The sequence below is a fragment of the Protomyctophum bolini genome (assembly GCF_963924005.1).
Source record: "Protomyctophum bolini genome assembly, chromosome: 20".
NCBI lineage: Eukaryota > Metazoa > Chordata > Actinopteri > Myctophiformes > Myctophidae > Protomyctophum > Protomyctophum bolini.
Genome location: NC_137881.1, coordinates 17,903,858 through 17,923,089, shown reverse-complemented (window position 1 = coordinate 17,923,089; position 19,232 = coordinate 17,903,858). Strand labels below are relative to the sequence as shown.

The 19,232-nt window shown below is 44.0% G+C and overlaps 1 protein-coding gene across 4 annotated transcripts in view; it reads right to left on the bottom strand.

The window, feature by feature from the left end:
- The window catches only part of LOC308335697 (ADAMTS-like protein 1), a 157,840-nt gene that overhangs the window by 2,807 nt on the left and 135,801 nt on the right, over positions 1-19,232 (bottom strand). For 3 of the 4 annotated variants that reach the window (XM_080792856.1, XM_080792857.1, XM_080792858.1), the window contains 11 exons: positions 17,418-17,725; positions 14,795-14,924; positions 10,984-11,194; positions 10,639-10,818; positions 9,373-9,526; positions 7,474-8,530; positions 6,629-6,756; positions 4,583-4,703; positions 3,246-3,453; positions 1,158-1,267; positions 319-539 (listed from right to left, as the gene is read on the bottom strand). In XM_080792856.1, coding sequence (XP_080648982.1) covers positions 319-539; positions 1,158-1,267; positions 3,246-3,453; positions 4,583-4,703; positions 6,629-6,756; positions 7,474-8,530; positions 9,373-9,526; positions 10,639-10,818; positions 10,984-11,194; positions 14,795-14,924; positions 17,418-17,725 — 2,828 coding nt within the window. Of the gene's footprint in view, positions 1-318; positions 540-1,157; positions 1,268-3,245; positions 3,454-4,582; positions 4,704-6,628; positions 6,757-7,473; positions 8,531-9,372; positions 9,527-10,638; positions 10,819-10,983; positions 11,195-14,794; positions 14,925-17,417; positions 17,726-19,232 lie in introns of those variants that run through there. The other variant, XR_013966076.1, reaches the window with a different exon arrangement.

Here is a 19,232-nt window from a genome sequence, read left to right as displayed (position 1 = left end):
GTTTGCAGAGCAAAGTTAGCAGATTCTTACAGTTATTAGTCTTTTGCACCTCTGATTTTTCTTTCAATTGCACCCCATGGTATAAAATAAATACTGCAAATGTCCTTGCCAAGGGGTCCTTAACACATTCAGACCGTACGACATATTTTCAGATGGTGGTCCGTGGCCAGATACTGTACATATTCATTTGGGTGTCCTTGATATGAAAGAGTTTGATAATCACGGGTCTAAAACAATGCGTTTTTAAAATCCAATATGAATAAAAACTAAACATTGCAGAAGATCACAACATCACAGGAGTAACCGTTTGTCTCGCACCTCTTCCACAGGAGCGGATGTTGCATCGCTGCCAGCTGGGAGGGCGGGGCCTCCAGGTGCAGTGGTGCTCGCGGGCCGGCTTGCCGGAGCGGCGGTGTGCACAGGTGACCTGCCGCGACTGGAAGCCGTGGCGCCCGCACGTGGCCGTGCACTGCGTCCACGCCCCTACACGCCACTGCAGGCCACAGGCCTCGGTGGAACAGTTCCTATGGGAACTGGGTCTAGTGTGGACACACAGGAAAGGTTATTATATACTGTAGTTATACATAACAATGACATTGTAGTTAAAACTGCTATAAGCAATAATATGTCTTGCTTAATAATATTTTTGGTATTCAGACGGCCAGCAATGGGTAGTCTCTGTGACACATCTAGGGGCCACAATCTGCATTCAAAGATTTTCCTAGAAGCTTTGTCATTGGTTGATTTGCCTGTCTGCTTCCTGATTGGTTAGTCATTTGAATGCAGATTGCAACCCCTAGATGTGTCAGAGACTACATTGTTTTGGGAGCGTTCTACCCATTGCTGGCTGTCTGAATTGTGTCCAGGCAATTGTGTGAATTGTGCCCCCCCCCCCCCCCCCCCAAAAAAAGGCATTGAAATCTTGACATATTATTGCTTATAGCAGCTTTAATTGAAAATAAGAATAAAAAGAAGGTTAAAATGGCTGTGCCAGTGTTTTGACTGAATTAGCTCCTTACCGATGATGTACCCTACATTACTTTTTTAAAATAAACTAATACTAAAACTAATAAAAAACAAACTACCTGATATTTCTGTTAATATACTGTACAGTTACAAGAGACTGAATGGATATGTTACATTATATCAATACTTGCCTTTGGAGGCCATTGCACTGTCTCTGGGGGACCTTAGTGTCGTTTGTGTCTTGGCAATACACATGGCGGTGCTGTGCTGCCAGACTGGGGCCCACACAGTGACCGTGACACTGAAACAGACATTTCATCCAGATTACAAGCACGTTTTTATTTGGAATCCATTTTCTTGGTAAAAGCAGCCGTGTTAGTGTTTCGTTAGGAAATTAATTGTGACAATAGAACACATGTTAGTCCAAGACCTGGAAGTGAGTTAGCAATGCATTGCATTCCACTTTTACCACAGGGTTTTCAAATGATGTCTTTGGTATACTAAGAGTAAATTACACACAACCCTGAACTGTGAATTTTGAAGACATTATACTTTTGTTTTTGTTCAATATAAACTGCTTGTGTGGTACAAAACTCGTGCAGTATGAGTTTTATGTTGATGCCTAAAACACAGTAATATCATAAGCCTTTGTTAAATTGTTTGCTACAGACATTATTTCCTTATTTTATCCTATATCCAGTGCACAAAGTCCATTGAAAATATCCTCAGACCTACAAAAATCATCCCTTCAGCACTCTATTGGACACCAGGTACATACAGTACTTAATTAGAATGGGGATGATGAGTTGACTGGAAGTGGCGTTTAATTAAGCAATATTACACAAGAGGGTGTGCGTTACCGTCATTAATGGCCTGCCTGCGTTGCTGCAGGAACAAGCTGACGGCGATAGGCCAGTTCCGTAAGAAGAAAAAAAATCACACCCATGTGAAAAGAGGGCCGCTCTTATCATCGTACATCATCGTTATGTAAAATAGACACTATTTGCTCAGACACTATGAGGTAAAATTCATTGTCAATGGGAAATGAATGTTTGAGAAGGACAAAGTTTGTGGACACACACCAAAAGCTGGATTTGGAGGGGCTGGCACCTCTCAAAAAAACATATATTTGACAGATGTAGCCACTACGACCTAAAATGTCATGTGTAAACACCTAGCTTAGTAGCCACTGCCTGCGGGCACTGCCCAGCACAGCTGTTTTTTAGGTGTGCGGTGATGCTCGTTTGAAGCACGGGTATAGAGAGCTATTTCAACCAATCAAGATTGCTTCCTTGAAACTACCTGTGGTACAGTATAATAGTTAATATGTTGAATATATATAAGTAATAATATAAGATAAGTACTGTGGTGGTTTAGATTTAAAAAAAAGTATAGATAGAACAGAGACGATCCAGGCACTCAAAGTTAGGAGGAGTAAGGAGTAAGGAGGAGGGAAGCCTTTATTAAATTAAAAAGGCGACTGGCGCCTTTTTAATTTAATAACACCTGGTTAGTTCCTCTTTCTTTTTTCTTTTTTTACTGTTGGTTGCTGTCTAGACTTGTTTATGAAATATCACCAGTATAAAAATCTTTAGTGGAGGGCAATTAAACACTCAGTTAATAAACCAGTTTCTTGTTCAAATGTCATTTTGGAGAGAGAAGAAAAAAATAATAAAAACCTACACAAAACAAATAAATCCAAATGATTTAACATGTTTAGCTTTGCACCAAAAACTATCAAGATGTAAAAGAATATACATACAGTACCACAATGCAGAACACAATTCTGCAATTAGCAAATGAAAAGCAATATGACTTTTTTTTCCCCCTGTGACTTGCTGAGACTTCAATGTGGTCAGGGTTTAACCCATTTTGGGCGGGAAACACTTTTGGTGTTTCCCAAAACACCAAACACCAAATAGCTAAAGTATTGTTATACTTTAGCTATTGAAAAATAACAAATCTTCAAGCTCATAGCGCAGCACTCTGTGTAGGTCTACTATTTTTCTTTTTTTGTGAAAATGTGCCTCAAATCTTTGAATATATATTCTTTAAGAGTTTCAGTTTTTAACTAAAATCTTTGCTTCTGGGGGGTCCATGGAACAACATATTTTCAGATGGGTGTCGGCGGTCAATTACATTACAATTACATTACATAATTTTGGAGAACCACCATATTGAGAACCACTGATATAGAAACATGAGAAAATAATACATTTTAAAAAGACATATTTTTTAATTTCGACGTCAGGCCTAAATGGGTTTAGTAGGGGACTCACCGGCCCCCAGTGAGTGGTGGTCCACCTGGCGCAGGGTAGAAGGTTGCATGGCCTGACGTCTGGGGGTCTTCTCCCTGCTCCTAGACAGAGGTGGGCCTCTACCTCTCTGACGTGGACCTCAGGAGGACCCTGTGTGCAGGTGACCCCCCTGTTCTGAACACCTGTCCCACAGCTGGCCGAGCAGGGTGACCAAGGGGCCGCACGCCACCTGTTGTTCCAAAAAAAGAAGACACAGGAATTGTATTTATTCATTAGGTACTGTATTTATTCATAGGTACTTTGAGGTGTATTATGGATGTTGTATTTGCTGGTCCAAAATGTAACATTGACGATGTGGTATTGAAGAGTAATTTTATTTCTGCCTCTTGGCCAGTTCCCACTTGTAAAAGAGACGCAGTCTCAGTGTGTTTTTTACTGGTTAAATAAAGGTTAAATAAAAAGACACAGGAAGGAAACGGGTCCAAATCAACGATGAAATAAAACAAACTGCGTGTCTTCCATATGCACCGTAATATTTCACACGAATGATTGGTATAATTTACTGTGTATAACTGTGTCATTTCAATATTTAAATTGAATGCCGCAAATTCAAATAAGTTTTTGCCTGTGTGTACAGTATACACACACAACATACATGCATGCACACGCCCCACGAAAGCTGTGTTTTCATTCACTAGGAGACGACACACAGAGGATGTGAGACTAGACAGGAAGCTTGTAGGTCTTAGGGCTGGTGGGAAGATATGCATGGTTTCCCTTCACTATGCTGCCGATCGGCGCTCTTTCTCGCTCCCCGAGGACATGATGTCTGCACTTGGTTTTGACACTGTCCATCCTAACTCCTAGTGCCGCGCAACCAGCTTGTAGATCTGCTAGTTTTTTTTTTAATCGTGAAAATGTGGCGCAAAGCTTTGAATATATATTCTTTCAGAGTGAACGTCTTTAACTCAGATCTTTGCTTCTGGGGGGGGGGGGGGTCCCTGTGTCCCTGCGACGCGCTGTGAGCTTGTAGATGGGCTAGTTTCAGCAAGTGTAAAAACAGTCATTACGACAGCATCAAGGCCCGCCAAAATACATTTTAGTTGACTAAATCAACTGTAGATTTAGTCGACTAAAATCTTATGATATTTAGTCGACTAAAACTAGACTAACACTAAAACATTACAGGGGACGAAAATGTGACTAAAACTAAATGAAATCTATTCAAGAGACTATGACTAAAACTAAAATCAAAATTGGCTGCCAAAAACAACACTGGTGTGAAGGTGGCCTCATCATAACATGTAAACTTGGGTCTCCACATTGACAACGTTGACATGCAGTAGCAGCGACATTACCTGTAGGGGCAGGCTTGTCCATTGCACAGCTCAAGTGATTGGCTGCTGTTGCTTCTGTCCGGACAAATGGAGCCATCGTCCGGCGTACCCATTCCCTGGCCACAAGCCTTTGCTTCATCACCTGAAAGTAATTAGCAAGCACAAACTATAATGAGCACTGTAGGATATTCAATTCAATTAAATTAAATAAAGGAGCTTTATTGGCATGAGAAAACATGCGTTTACATTGCCAACGCAAGTGTCAAAATACAATAAAAACAGTAAAGCCTATCTCTGCTGTCGGGAAGAAACCTCGAAGAAACCTCGCCAAAATGTAGGAAATTAAAATTATAATTTTTTCAGGAAATTAAGAAAACCGTATATTTTCAAAACAAAGCAATACAGCCTCATCAAAGTTGGTGTTGTGAGTTTATATATTGTCAATTACTTGCATGAGAGGGGGAGCGGTGGTGGAGTTAGTTGCTTTAGCAGACAGTTTGAGGGTCCAGTGGAGTTAAGAGGTTTTGTCCAACGAGTGTTTTACTACCTTCCATTGGTTCAATAACAACACACAGACGTAAAGGGTGTTCAATAACACTGATTTATGCTAAAGAAAAAAAAATCAAAAACCTCAAAAGGGGAGTTAGGAGGTTTCCTCCCGACAGCAACGATATACGGTTGGAGGGGGGGTACAGCATTTTGTAAACACAGCTATGTCACATCATTATATACAGTACGTTAGAACAGGGTATAAAGCTTTTTTTGAAACACATTTTTGCAGTCACTTTAGGACAAAACTTTTTTTCTGATACATCAGCCATGAATAACAACAACACAATAATAGAATTATAAGTACTACGGTAAGTATCTGATACAGAAATAAATAACCTTTTCTAAAAAGAAAATCTAAGGACACTTGTGTCAGAAACATTCACTCTTGTGGTGAATTGGCCTCTTAACACCACTGAACGAATGATCATTAAACTGGACAAGTATTATACCATATCTCTGCATAAAAGGTTCAGCCTGCCTATATTTCATCAAATGCATCCGAGTCTATAAAATCTGTCTCCCATTGACTGTCGGTGAAGCATTTGTCTTTGTCTAACATTATCAAGATTGTTGGCTCTCTTGGCCGTAGCTTTGGAAGACTCCTAAAGTTCACAAATCACACCGGGACTGTTCAACATCATAGAAATGGCATGGGAGACCTATTTAATGGTACATTTTCCATTTAAGGAAATCCATTGTGCTCCGTGCCACATTCTTCTTGAAAGGCCTCCGACCTGGGCTCGCTTCCTATCCGTGGAACGAGCGCGATGTCGGAAGTACAGCCCCCATTATAATGTTGGCCTTTTCACTGCAGTGGACTTGAAAGGTCCATGAGATTCTGTTTGGATCCTTTTCAACACTTTTAAGCTCCTTTATCCCCTCCGTTTAGATTAGGCGAATGGGACGCACCCGCCCTAATCTGCTTTGAAATGCTGCCTGGAATCTCTAATTGTTGTCGTATGGGGAGGGAGAGTGGCGGGACATCAGGAAACGGAGGGACGGTGCATGGCGGCTCTTTGATGGTGAAGCGTACGGAACGGTCACCACTAATCACGCTAGCTCACTTGGAGAACAGGGACGTTAAAGAAGGCGACCCTGCTGGCCGGGAGCTTTCGATACATTCACAGAGGCTGACGCAGTCAGTGTAAAAGCTTTTATCTGCTCTGTGTGTGTGTGTGTGTGTGTGTGTGCGTGCGTGCGTGCATGCGTGCGTATCTGTGTGTGTGTGTGTGTGTGTGTGTGTGCGCGCACGCTCATGCACATGTGCGTGTGTATATTGCAACATGCAGTGTTCAAAAAGATAATAGCTGAAAGCTGCACGATAATTTAAACTGTGAAATGAAACAGGTGAAAACAAACACAAAACCAGGCATAATAAAGTACTCGTGCAGTACAGTCAGTGTATTCATTATGCCGGCGTTTTATTGACAAAAATGAAAGTTATATCCAAAACATATTCGTGGTATATGTGTAAGATATTCGTAAAATACTACTAATGCATAATGATTTGCTCACCTATAAGCTGCAGCCGTGATGCCAGAGAGGTGGACCCTAGGTGGTTCCTGGCGGTACACGAGTACAGGCCCTCATCCACCCTGGACGGAGACTGGATCCTCAGCGAGCCGTCTGGCAACAGGCCTACTCTGCCAACGCAAAGGACCAGATAAACCACTGCATGTAGAACACTTCATCTTTCAACAAGTGTTCTGGAGTACAGGCAACTGCCCAGCAGTGTTGACTTTGACACCAAACTTTGATTTTAGTTTTAGTCATAGTCTCTTGAAAATCTCATCGTTTTTTAGTCATAAAAGTAAAGTCATAGTCTCTTTGATTTTTTTTTTTATTGTGATGTTTCAGTCACATTTTGGTCACCTGGAATGTTTTAGTGTTAGTCTAGTTTTAGATGACTAAATCTACAGTTGATTTAGTCGACTAAAATGTCTTTTGGTGGGCCTTGATGCCGTCGTAATGACACACGTAATTTTACACTTGCTGAAAATAGCAGATCTACAAGCTCACAACGTGTCGCAGCGCGAACGCGATGCTCTTGTCCACTAGTCCCTTCCAAACATTTTAGTCTAGTTTTTATTTGTTAACGAAATTGTCAATATATTTAGTCTTAGTTTTAGTGACCATAGCTTAGTTTTCATGTAGTTTCCATTTAGTTTTCATCAGTGAAAAAAGGTACGAAGTCTACGAACATTTATTTGCCATAGTATTAGTCGACAAAATCAACACTGCAGGCAACTGCCTGGGTGGGGATACACAGACAGCAACTCCAAATCACTTCTTGACATACTACTAATGACATACTGTCTACTAATCATAACTTTAAACTCTTTGCGCACAAGTTGCCTTACCTGCTGCTGTATTGCAACTCCCTTCCATTCTTTGTCCAGCTGAGGTTGGGCTCCGGATTTCCCGAAGCCTCGCACCTCAACTCCACGCTTGTCACCCGGCGCTGCAGTGACACCGGCGTCCCTACGTGGACCACCAGCTCAGAGGACGAGGACGAGGGTGCCACGCCAAACGTCCTCGGGCGCTGTATGAAGACCGGGCCTCTTTGTCTCGTCGTCGCGTGGGACTTGACGTTAGGCCTGTAAAGGAGGGGTCCTTGAGTGGAAGACTCCGCTTTGTCCGGAGGGTGGAGAGTGGATTCGTTGGTCTCGCCCTGAACCACCGTGAGCTCGCTGAGCAGCTGGGCGATGAGCAGCTCCCCCTGCGGTCTGCCGATGCCTTCGGAGAGGTTGTGGGCGATCTCGTCCAGCTTCTGGGTCTCGGCGATCAGCACGATTGGACTGGAGAGTTCCGCGGGCGACGCTTCCTCTTCTTTGAGCGTCGACCGGTTCTTTTCGCCGGAGGAGCGCGGCGCGTCGACGGCATGCTTGTTGTCTTGGACGGAGGAGCCTCTGATGGCGAGCAAGTGCTGGACGATGCCGTCGTATCGGTTGAAGGAGAGCCGTAGCTCCTGTAGCCTCTCCCCTGCCAGGGTCACCTCCTGAGGGCTAGCCTTCCGCCGGTCGTCCTGGAGGAGCCACGAGTCCCCACCACCCTCCGGCACGGAGAGCTTCTGCTTGCTGCCGATGACTTTCAGGACAAAGTTCTCCTGGGCCTGACCCGCCACACAGGTGTAGACCCCGGCGTCGGACGCTCGCAGCTGCTGGATCTTGACATAACCCAGGGACGTGATGGAGATGTGGGGGAGGCCGACCAGGGGTTTCCCTTCCTTCAGCCACTGGATGTGACCTTTGCGGAAGCGCCGGGTCGGACATCGGATGACCACAGACGTCCAAGGGAGCAGGTAGGCATAGCCTCCCACGACGAACTGTAGCTTCCTGCTCTTCCTTAACTGGATGTAGACCTTCTTCTGGGTCAGGACGGTGGGGTCTGGCTTGACGACGTCTGGGCCCACGGTCTCTGTGACGGTAATGGATGGGGAAGCAAGTCGGAATATAATGTCAGGCATTGGATGAAGACGGGACGATCGAAAACTGTGAGTTGAACTAATTTACCCTATAGCGTATCACTATTCTGGGCATGTGATAATTGTAGAGGCTTTGCCAAAAATAGATGATCTACAAGCTCTCAGCGCATTGCACTGTGACACATTGTGATCGTCGAGATTGGCTATTTTCAGCGAAGAGATATAATCTAGTATAGAGCTCCGGGGAACCCTGCCAGTGAATTATATAGGGTTTAAGGGGTTACATTAGATCAAATTACATTTTTGGAGTGCGATTCTATTTATTTTTAGTAGGCCTTTAAAACAAAAACAAAAAAACAGTGATCTATTATACGTGTAAACTAAGATGTTTAAAAGGATGAATGCATAAGGGATAACAGCTTGAGGACAAGGCCTGCTTTGTTTTATTTCTGACTTGATGATTTTAAAGGTCAGAAAAAATACAAGTAATCCCCGAATATCCACTTTTCCAGCATTCTCCTTTAGCACACTGGAAACAAAACCAAGGCTTACTTGGGCCAGTGGCTTTTTTTTCCTCTTTTCTTCCATGGATCTAAGATGGGCAATTGTTTTCACGAGAAATTCTTGAGCTTAACCTGAATTAGCCCCAGTCCCCCAACAAACGCAAACATTTACCAGGGCGGTTTTTAAGAGAATTCATACTCTGGCTCCGGAATGTTTGACTTGCTTAGCACCAAAAAAACCCCGTTGGCAAATTCAAATCTCCCTCGCACTCCTGTATGAAACGAAATGGAGCTCGACTCAAACAGAGCCTCTCTCTCTCTCTCTCTCTTACTCGCACAGGGCCTTAGGGAGCACGCCCGGATGCTGGTGGGCCTGGCTGTCGGGGCACAGGTCTCGGGGGCCATGGTCCGATACTGCCCGTTCTCCCCCTGCCTCCTGCAGACCACCTGAAGCCTCTGGATGCCCTCGCCACACGTCACTGAACACTGCAGGGGAAAAAAGGGAGTTACTATACGGTATGAACACAGATGCATCCTGTGCATATATCCTGTCCTCCTTACACCCCATCCTGGCATTTATTTTCCACCATTTATCATACGTTCATCTGGAAAATGTCACATGTCATGCAGTGTCGTACTGTATATATCATGTGCCACATCAAACACTTGTTTCTCATTGGCTGGCTGGCAGATGTCCACTAATATTGTATATCGTACATTTTAAGCATAGTCCCCGTCAACAGCATAATTACTGTTCTAAATCAATGCTTGTGAACTGCATGTAACCATAATCAACAGTAATAAACAAAACTGTGTTTGTGAAGACAACACAGCTTTTGTTTGTGGTTTTTCTCGAAGTAAAAAACATTGCTTGTATACTGTATATGGTGATACAGCACAGTGCCATATCACTCAATCATACAGCAAGTGAGGTATGGACTAAACAACGTAAGGTAGGAATGTAGTACAGTAGGTATGTTAAATGGTAAATTGCGCATATATGTTCAGTAAATAAATGCACACAGAATAACTCGTCCTACTTCCGGACCCCTTCCCTACTTCCTTCACAGGTGATACTGATGATACCAATAATGAATGCTCTGTTCCATTAATGTACAGTGGTTATCAAACCTTTTAATTTCAAGGACCCCCATGGAAACAAATTTGGTTCCATTTGTACACTCTTCTCAGAGTTACACACCCGTACGGGACCATTTGGAACACATACACAGACACTTTGAGACCCACAAGGGTAGCAGAGTGTTTCAGCAGGGTTCCCTTCTCTTTTACAAAAGTGAGGGCAAGCTTCCACTTTGGTGCTTCGCTAGTCTTGCGTAGACAGACTATTGTGAGAGGCAACAGTCTGGCAACGCGAGACATAGTGCCTCGCAAAAACTTCCACATGCGTCACAGAGCGGACGTTTCGGGTGTGACAAGTCCCGGAAAAGACACACTGTGATTGGCCAGTAGTCACTTGAGTGGCAGCGTACTGGCGTACTTCCGCCCTCATGTCGATACACGTCGCTCCAATGAACTGTAGCGGCCAATGAGGCCTCTATATGTGTTTTAATATCTATGCATATAGAGCTATATTCTACCTGCGCCCAGTCAGTTGTCACCCATCTGGGCGGGCACTCTAGCGTGGCACAGGGCTGCCGGTTCGGGGGACTGACGGAAGGACAGAAGGTGTCCGGCAGCTCCAGCACGCTGCCGTCTGCCAGCCTCTGTTTGCAGAACACCTCCCTCGTCTGGAGACCACCGCCACAGCTGCGGGAGCACTGCGTATATACAACAGAAAACGCATACAGTTTCAGAAAAACGTATGTTATAGCTTAGTTTTTATTTAGTTTCCATTTTGTTTTCATCAGTGGAAAAAGGTAGTCGACGAACATTCTTCATCTTAGTTTTAGTCGACGAAAACAACACTGGTCATGAATGTATACCTGTCCCCAGTCCCTGGGGTCCCACAGAGGAGGGCAGTCAAAGCGGTTGCAGGCCTGCAGAGGGGTGGGCTTGGGGGCGCGACACTCCTCGTCCCTGATGCTCTCCGTGTGGTTGCGGTCCCGTGAGGGCCTGTGAGTGCACGCCACCGTGCGCGTCATCAGACCCACCCCGCAAGTAGCGGAACACGAACTCCACTCTCCCGTCTCCCACCTGTAAGGGGTTTAATTGTAATGTGTGTCTGGTTTATGCATAGTCGCTATTCCTAAATGTAAAAACATTACACATTCCTAAATGTAACCACAAAGCATATTGAATTAAGCAATATTACACGAGAGGGGGTGGTTTAACGTCATTAATGCACGCCTGCGATGCTGCAGGAACGAGCCCACAGGGCGAGTTCCGAAAGCAACGCAATTACAGTTACCCTTAAAACTAAGAAAATAGCTGAAAAAACATATTTTGACAGATGACAGATGTAGTCACTACGACCAGAACCAAGAAACTAGCTAGCCTAGCCACCGAGTTTGCTGCGCTCTGAGAGAACAGAGCAGCTGAATTATTTGTTTTGATTAGGTGTGGTGGAGTGGTGCTCGTTTGAACCAGATTGAACCAGATTGCTTCCTCGAAACGACCCGTTGTATAATTTTCAGTAGCATTCACTTGGTATAGCTGGTGTTTGGGGCTAGTGAACGCTAGTCCTCAGCCTTTAAGGTCCAAAACATTTTTGGAATATACATATTACCTACGACTTTCAATTCAAAGTAATATTCTATAACAATATATTATATTTAGATATTCATTAACCTGCTCATAGCAATGAGCACCAGGGTGGAAATCGAGAACAGATGGGAATAACTTTGTGGGAAATATTTTAAAAAAAATTACACAAAACATTTGTGTCAAAAGGGTCCCAAGTAGACTAGGTGGATATGGCAGAGTGCTGACTCACGTTCCAGTTAAATGTTGATGCATTTCTGCATTTGTTAGAAACTAAGAGTTTAACCTATGTGCTACCTGTCATTGTATAGTAACTTGGACAATTAGTAAAATGTATGTTATATATTACTTTGTTACTCATGAAAGTAATATTATGTAATGTATTACTTATGTACTGTGTAGCCCTACCCAACAGTGATTCCAATCAGAAGAATATATACTGAATATACTGTTTGAATATACTGCCAACCTCCACTGAAGAAGCCTCTACATTCCCATTACTCACTAAATTACAATGGCAGGTGAATACTGAATGCAGATATCGGTCTCTCACCAACAAAAGAACAGCACAAAATGTCCACGACCGTTCCCTAAAACCCGTGTGGGAAAATCGTGAGGTAAACTTTGGACCTCCTTTATCCTCATATAAGCCTGTCGAATACAATGTCAGAAGATCAGGGTGATCAATCCCTCGCTGACGTTTTTCTCAGCATGCATTGTTTCTCGGATTACACCGATCTTGAAAGAGTGGCGGCCATGCCAACTTTTCATATTGTTGCATAACATATATCCAACCTCAGTCACAAGCCCTTTACGGAGATGCCTGAAATTGGTTTGGAGTTGAGATGGCAGCCACTTCACTCGTCCGCGCTTTGACAGATCGGGTGATATTTCAAAACTATTCCTATTTACACAAGGCTTCCAGGGAACCCAAAGAGATTTGGGAGCGGAGCTTGTTTCTGCACCGGGACTATATATGCTCAACGCCAAGCCTTGTGGCTGCTTCCCCTTCAGAGGGAACAGTATCCAAGTGGAGGAATATGGGAGGGCGAGGAGGCCTCTGGGAAGGGGGTGTTGGGCCAAAGGAAACAAGTCCAACGCAGCGCGTTTGTTGTGCCTGAAAACAAGAATCAAGGCCTGGAAAAACAGCCAGAGGTAAGGCTGCAAGCCTCTGGATTTACTGACATGGGTGCGAATGGTGGAACGACAACAGCGCTGTGCACAGTGTTAACTTGAAACGTGTGGCCAAACACACAATCTAGCGCCCACCGTTGTGCCACAGCTCGGACAGATTAACAACATGCCGTTATGTTGTTCAACAGGGGCAGATATATCATTTAAAAAGTAATTGAAACTGAATATTGTGTACATATTTACACAAGATTACAGCAATACTACACATATTTACACACATTAAACTGATTTAGTATCGTTGTTAACAATTCTGGCAGTTCCACAATACTGCATGACAGATCCTCTCCGCATCACAACAGTTTATGGCCAATGGTGATGATGTTAAGTGGGAGAAAGTGAAATATTACAGAAAACTGTAAATTACATTATGAAACAATAGCCTCTATCAATCAATCACTAAAACTATTACGATAAACCCCAGTGGTATAGATAGGACATGCTGGTAATCGAAAACCTTTTACGCAAAAAGGAAAACACGACAGCAGCGTATTTCTGGCATTGCACTCATTGCAGGCTATTCCAGGCCTTCTCAAATCATCGCCATCTTGACATTATGATCACAGAGAGCACCATCATACAGTAATGTGAGAAGGCAAATAACAATGTCCATTTGTGTCTGTTATGATAGTTTTTCCGAGGGCTTTTAAAACGGTAGCCTCCCCCTCCTACGCTTCATGCTGTCAAAACACCTATATTTCTTTAACAATGTTCCTTCCCCTGTGGGGGAGGATGGATGAGGACGACACACTGCAGAGGCCTAGTGAACATGGACATCTGATCCCTATTGTGTGTGTGACTCAGACTGGGCTCAGCTGGACGTCCCACTGGCTTCATTTCCTGCTCGCTGAGATGCGGCCCCATCCATTTGTTGTCAGGCTGATTCAGTGTCACCGGGAGTTAATGTGCCTATGAACTGAGATGATTTAACCCATTTCGACCTGAGGCCGATTCTAAAAAAAAAAGTCTTCTAGTTCTAAGTTCTCCGTTTTCTGTCAGTGGTGCTCAACCTTTTTCATGTCAAGGACCCCCAGAATTATCTGTATTTGGCTGCGGACCCCCATCTGAAAATATGTTGTTCCAGGGACCTCCCAGAAGCTGAAGTTCAAATCGTTCGCTCCGAAAGAATATGTATTCAATTTGTGCCTCATTTTCACGATTTTTCAAAAATAGTTTTTTTCAATAGCTAAAGTATAATAATGCTTAAAACACCAAAAGGGGTTCCCGCCCAGAATGAGTTAAGGTGGGATGAAACCCTAGATTTTGTGGGACTAAAAACGCGGTAGGCTGCATAAAGGTATAGTACAGTGAATGCAAATGAATAACGGGTGTGTTTGGATTTAACCACGTTGACTCTAGTGCCGATCTATCCTGGGCATGTCGTCATAATACTGTAGGCTAAAATATTCTGAACATTCAGTGGAAATAGCAGAGCTATGTGTTGTGAGCTTGTAGATTCGTCTATTTTCTTCAAAGACATTTGGACTAAAGGAGGGGGCCAAGGGCTTACGTTGCATACAGTAGGATCAGAGGATGATGTGAAGAATCATGTGAAGTACCTGGATATTAGTAAATGCAAATAATTTGACAGCAAAAGGCTGATGCACACCACAGAAGGCTATAGTGACAGGTGCGTAGGGCAATAGAGCATATATTAAAAAGGGTAGCTATGAAAAACAAAGAAAAGGTCCCACACACTGTCAGACACTTGCCAAAATGTTGCTCTTTATTAGGTCGACGTTTCGGTCGATTAGACCTTCATCAGGACAGACAATCGTTGTCTGCCTGCGGGACATTTTCTTTGTTTTTCAAAGACACCCTTTTTACAATAATTGTTCATTTAGGAGAAATTGCATAGCGGAGATGTGTCAATGTTTCTCATAGATTGGAGGGTAATATTACCTGGGTGGGCAGGGTTGGATGTTGCAGTCCTGGAGGAGCTGGGGGGGGCGGCGAGAGCTCTCACACAGGCTCTGGCCCACCGTCTCCCTGGTCTGCTTGTTGAGACACATCACCACAGCCTCCTGCACACCTGACGACAATAAAGCAACCCACAAGGCAATCACTAGGCCAGTCCATATTATAGGGTTATAATATATCTAGAGAGCGGACGAGGTGCGACAGCCCCGCAACGCCGCTATTCATTACAAATGGAAGTTGCTCAAAGAACGCTCTACTTCCGCATTTTTTTCAATTTGCAAATTGAGTGTGTGTGTGTGTGCGTGCGCGTGTGACAGTGTGTATTTTGTGCGTGTATTTTGTGCGTGTATTTTGTGCGTGTATATTTTGTATACTGTACCTTGTTGAACCAAGAATACGCAAGCACGCACTCACAACACGCACGCACGCAGAGCACACACAGAACGCACGCACGCCGTTCTTGTGTCCGTTACCCTCACATTAGCGTGCTGCTGCACACAAAGAAAAATACAACATATTGCTAACAGACGTTGCAGGGAAGCAACCAAAATATTAGGCGCCCCTTTACAAAAACAAGCAGTGATTGTGATCTAATGGAGCCCTAATGTACGTCAAAACAACATGGGCCGCACACTCAAGCTGTGGGGCCGATCAGCGCTGTGATGTCGGGCTCTGTTAAAAGGCAGAGAGGAACATAACTACAGCCAAGTCTGCTTCTGATGTTGGGGACAATAACAGGGAGGCCCGGCGCTTCAAACGGCCCAGCGGCGTGATGGTCCACAGGAGCACAGCCCTTGGGGTGTGTACGCGACATCCGATACGGCTCTCTAATCATCTCCGAATGGGGGAACGACCGTGCTGGGTGTGGGTGCATTACACACACAAGCAACGAGGCGAGACCAGACCAGCCTGCGGCAATCATGCCTGAAGTGCCCTTTCACAACGACATGCTTGTAGGCAGACATATACACTACACACACAATAGACCTACAAACATTATTCCCACTCACAGACGTATGTACACAAGTAAACACACAAGCACACACAAATTATGCAGGCATAATCAGAGGGCACTCTCACTTATGTAAACACATGTACATTCACACACAAGCACAAATGTATAAACACGCACCCACGCAGGCACGCACGCGGCACCGAAAGCTTGGAAGTGGAGGTGAAGAGATGAAAGTGGCCCCTAACTCAGGTTGGCAGGATGTTTTGGGAAAGCCGGCTCTGTCTGGCATGCAGTTTGCCCGGCTGCTGTTGTGCGAATTGGTGATGTATGACCTTTAGAGTTAAACTCGTTACACCATCCATTATCCTCCTATATCATAAAGCTCACTTCTACTTCAAAGGCCACACGGGCATGGGTTTAGTCACCCATTGACATGGTGTCACCACCTATCGCTGTGACTTCATACAAGGGTCTTGTCATAGTAAGTGGCACACATTTACGGTCGCTGCAGAGAGTAGCATAAGCTTTGCCTGCAATATATAACGTGAACATACACAATACCTACTGTATATACTCACTGCTATGGACAGTACAGATATATTATTATGCAGTGATTAGATACGGTTTAATACAGCAGAACAGATTAACCCATTTTGACCTGAGGACGATTCTACAAATGTCTTCTAAATCCAAAATGTTTCTATATCAGTGGTTCTCAAACATTTTCATGTCAAGGACCCCCAAAAATATATGTAATTGGCCACCGACCCCCATCTGAAAATATGTTGTTCCAGGGACCCCGGCCCAAGAAGCAAAGATTTGAGTTAAAAACTTTCGCTGCGAAAGAATATAATATTCAAAGATTTGCGCCACATTTTCACGATTTTTCAAAAATAGCAGACCTACAAGCCGAGTGCCGTGCTACGAGCTTGTAGATCTGCTATTTTTCAATAGCTAAAGTATAATGCTTAAAACACCAAAAGGGGTTCCGCCCCAGAATGGGTATACAGCAGAACAGATTAATGTGCATTCAATTTAAAAGACCATACCAGCACCAACTGTAGAAAGTTTAGTCGATTGACTACGACTCACGTTATACTGTAGACTAGCAAAATGTGGATTGTTTGATTTCTCTGGGAAACCATTGAATTCCAGACATTTCTGTATGGTAAAATCAACTGGCAGAGGCTAGAAACTTGCTTGAGAGTGATCTTCCAACAGAGAACTTTATGGCACCTTGTTTTTTTTGTCAAAGTTATATTATTGGGTTTGGGTTTTATTGCATTTCAAAGCATCGATTGATTTGGAAATTCTAGACAAAATAGTCCCTAGAGAAGAGATAGAATTACAACCCAAATTCATAAAAGCCAACATTGACTGTAAAGTTCAAAAATATGTTAACACTTTTCACAAATGTGGAAAAAATAAGAGCTATTAATGGGAAAATGGTCTATGGCCAAAAACATGGGTTGACATGGAACGACATATTTGTTATATTCTCTATTCCGTACTTCTTCTATACTCTATTACATGGTAAATAATATATTTAGTGCCTGTTATTTGGTATACGATTTTGTATCGATTCTAAAAATACATTTTGACTTTACCGTACTGTGGGTGTTTGTTTGGTATAGCATCTTGACCCCATACCTCCTCCACAGCTTTCGGAGCACTCCGTAAATCCCTCGTACTCCCAGTCGTGCAATTCCTCCCTCTGGGGTATACCCTCCTCCTCCTCCTCCTCCTCCTCCTCCTCCGCTCTGCCTCGGCCGTCCGGCCCGGTGCAGGGAGTGCGGTAGCAGGGCTGGAACGCCGCCGGTTTGCCCCCCTCGCACTCGTCGTCGGGCAGGTCGGCCACCGTCTGGGAGAAGGACAGCAGCACCTGGCACCTGACGGCCCGACGCTGGAGGCCAGCGCCGCACGTTCTGCTGCAGGGCGCCCACGGCCCCGGGATGAAGCTGGTAGCAGAGGGAGAGGACCATGGGTATTGACAGGTCAAATTAATTACAGAAGTAGGGTATCCTGTTTCATATTTTGTATAATTTACACATTTACAGAAGGAAGGAAGGAAGCACACACACACACACACACACACACACACACACACACACACACACACACACACACACACACACACACACACACACACACACCAAAGTCTTATGGAGAATATCACAGGCTTTTGGCATTTCTCTACCTCACAGATTTTTGTCATTTGCTGCTATAAGTTCATAAACTGACAAAGTATTTGTGAAATCCAGTCCTGCTGTGGTTAATTGAACAGCTGCGAGGCATTAGGGCCGGCCTCCCTCGGATAAAGCGCTTTGATGCACGTCCTCGTCTTTAAGACTGGATCAGAGAGTGGGAAATGCTACGAGATCGGTGGACTTTTATTGGCCGAGGCGAACGCAGGCAGGCCTCGACTGCATGCCAGCCTGCTGTCAAATCCTCAATGTAGAAGAAGGGATGCAAAGGGTGAGAAAAAAAACCTGATGGAAATTGAAATGGACAGAAACTGAGTGAAAGAGAGTTAAAAATAATCACAAAGGAGAGCGAGGGAAAGAGAGAGAGGTGCCTTATAGGTTGACAGCTATATACTGTATGTTAAATATTTAACTGCTATACAAGTACATGTGTTAAGGAAGGACCCATGGCTGAAAGTTTTGGTATTCTGTGTATTATACTACTCATAATCATCCCTAGCTAGTTCCTATAGCTTCTCAGAGCACTGGCAACCATCCCGGTATTACAACATGGTCCTCCATACTGTTTAATGTTTATAACCCAAGTTTTGACAAAATGTCCATAAAAAAGCTTTAATGGTTGGTTTTGATACACGTCCCAAACCTTTACTGTACTGTATGTACCTTCAATCAGTCATTACATGCACACAAGGCTTATAATAGTGTCCTGTGGCTCCGGCCTGCCCCGTGCATTCCATAAGCATTGCATTCTGACAAGGCAGGGCACACACGTGTGCTCATGTTTGCATCACCAGCTCGTGTCATTAAGCACTCTTCCTCGGTCAAGCTGTCAAACCGCAACATAAAACCTCTGGCTTTTTTTTACTGGATGCCTCAATAAAGAACTCATAATTGCAGCTAAGTTGGGTCTTTACGAGTGTTCCAGGAGTCATTCGGCGTTTGGACAAACAAATGAATCACCAGCCCGAGTTAGACCTTGGAACATCAGCACCAAAGTCAACAAGCGCGGGGCCTTGCGGCTATGTTTGTCTTCACGGGCAGTTAAGATACATCTGTTGGTCCGTAAACAATGCTCTTTAAATCCCGCTTGAACGTTCCGACGGAAACAATAAATACTCCCTAGCGTTCCACAAAGCCTCATTTAGTTCTAATCAATTACATTTCCACGGCAGATCCGTGAAAATCCAGAGATGCTGTTGTATACAATAAGGCGGTGAAAAAATGTAATTGTGTTGGCTAAGTAAAGGAACATGCGCAAGTA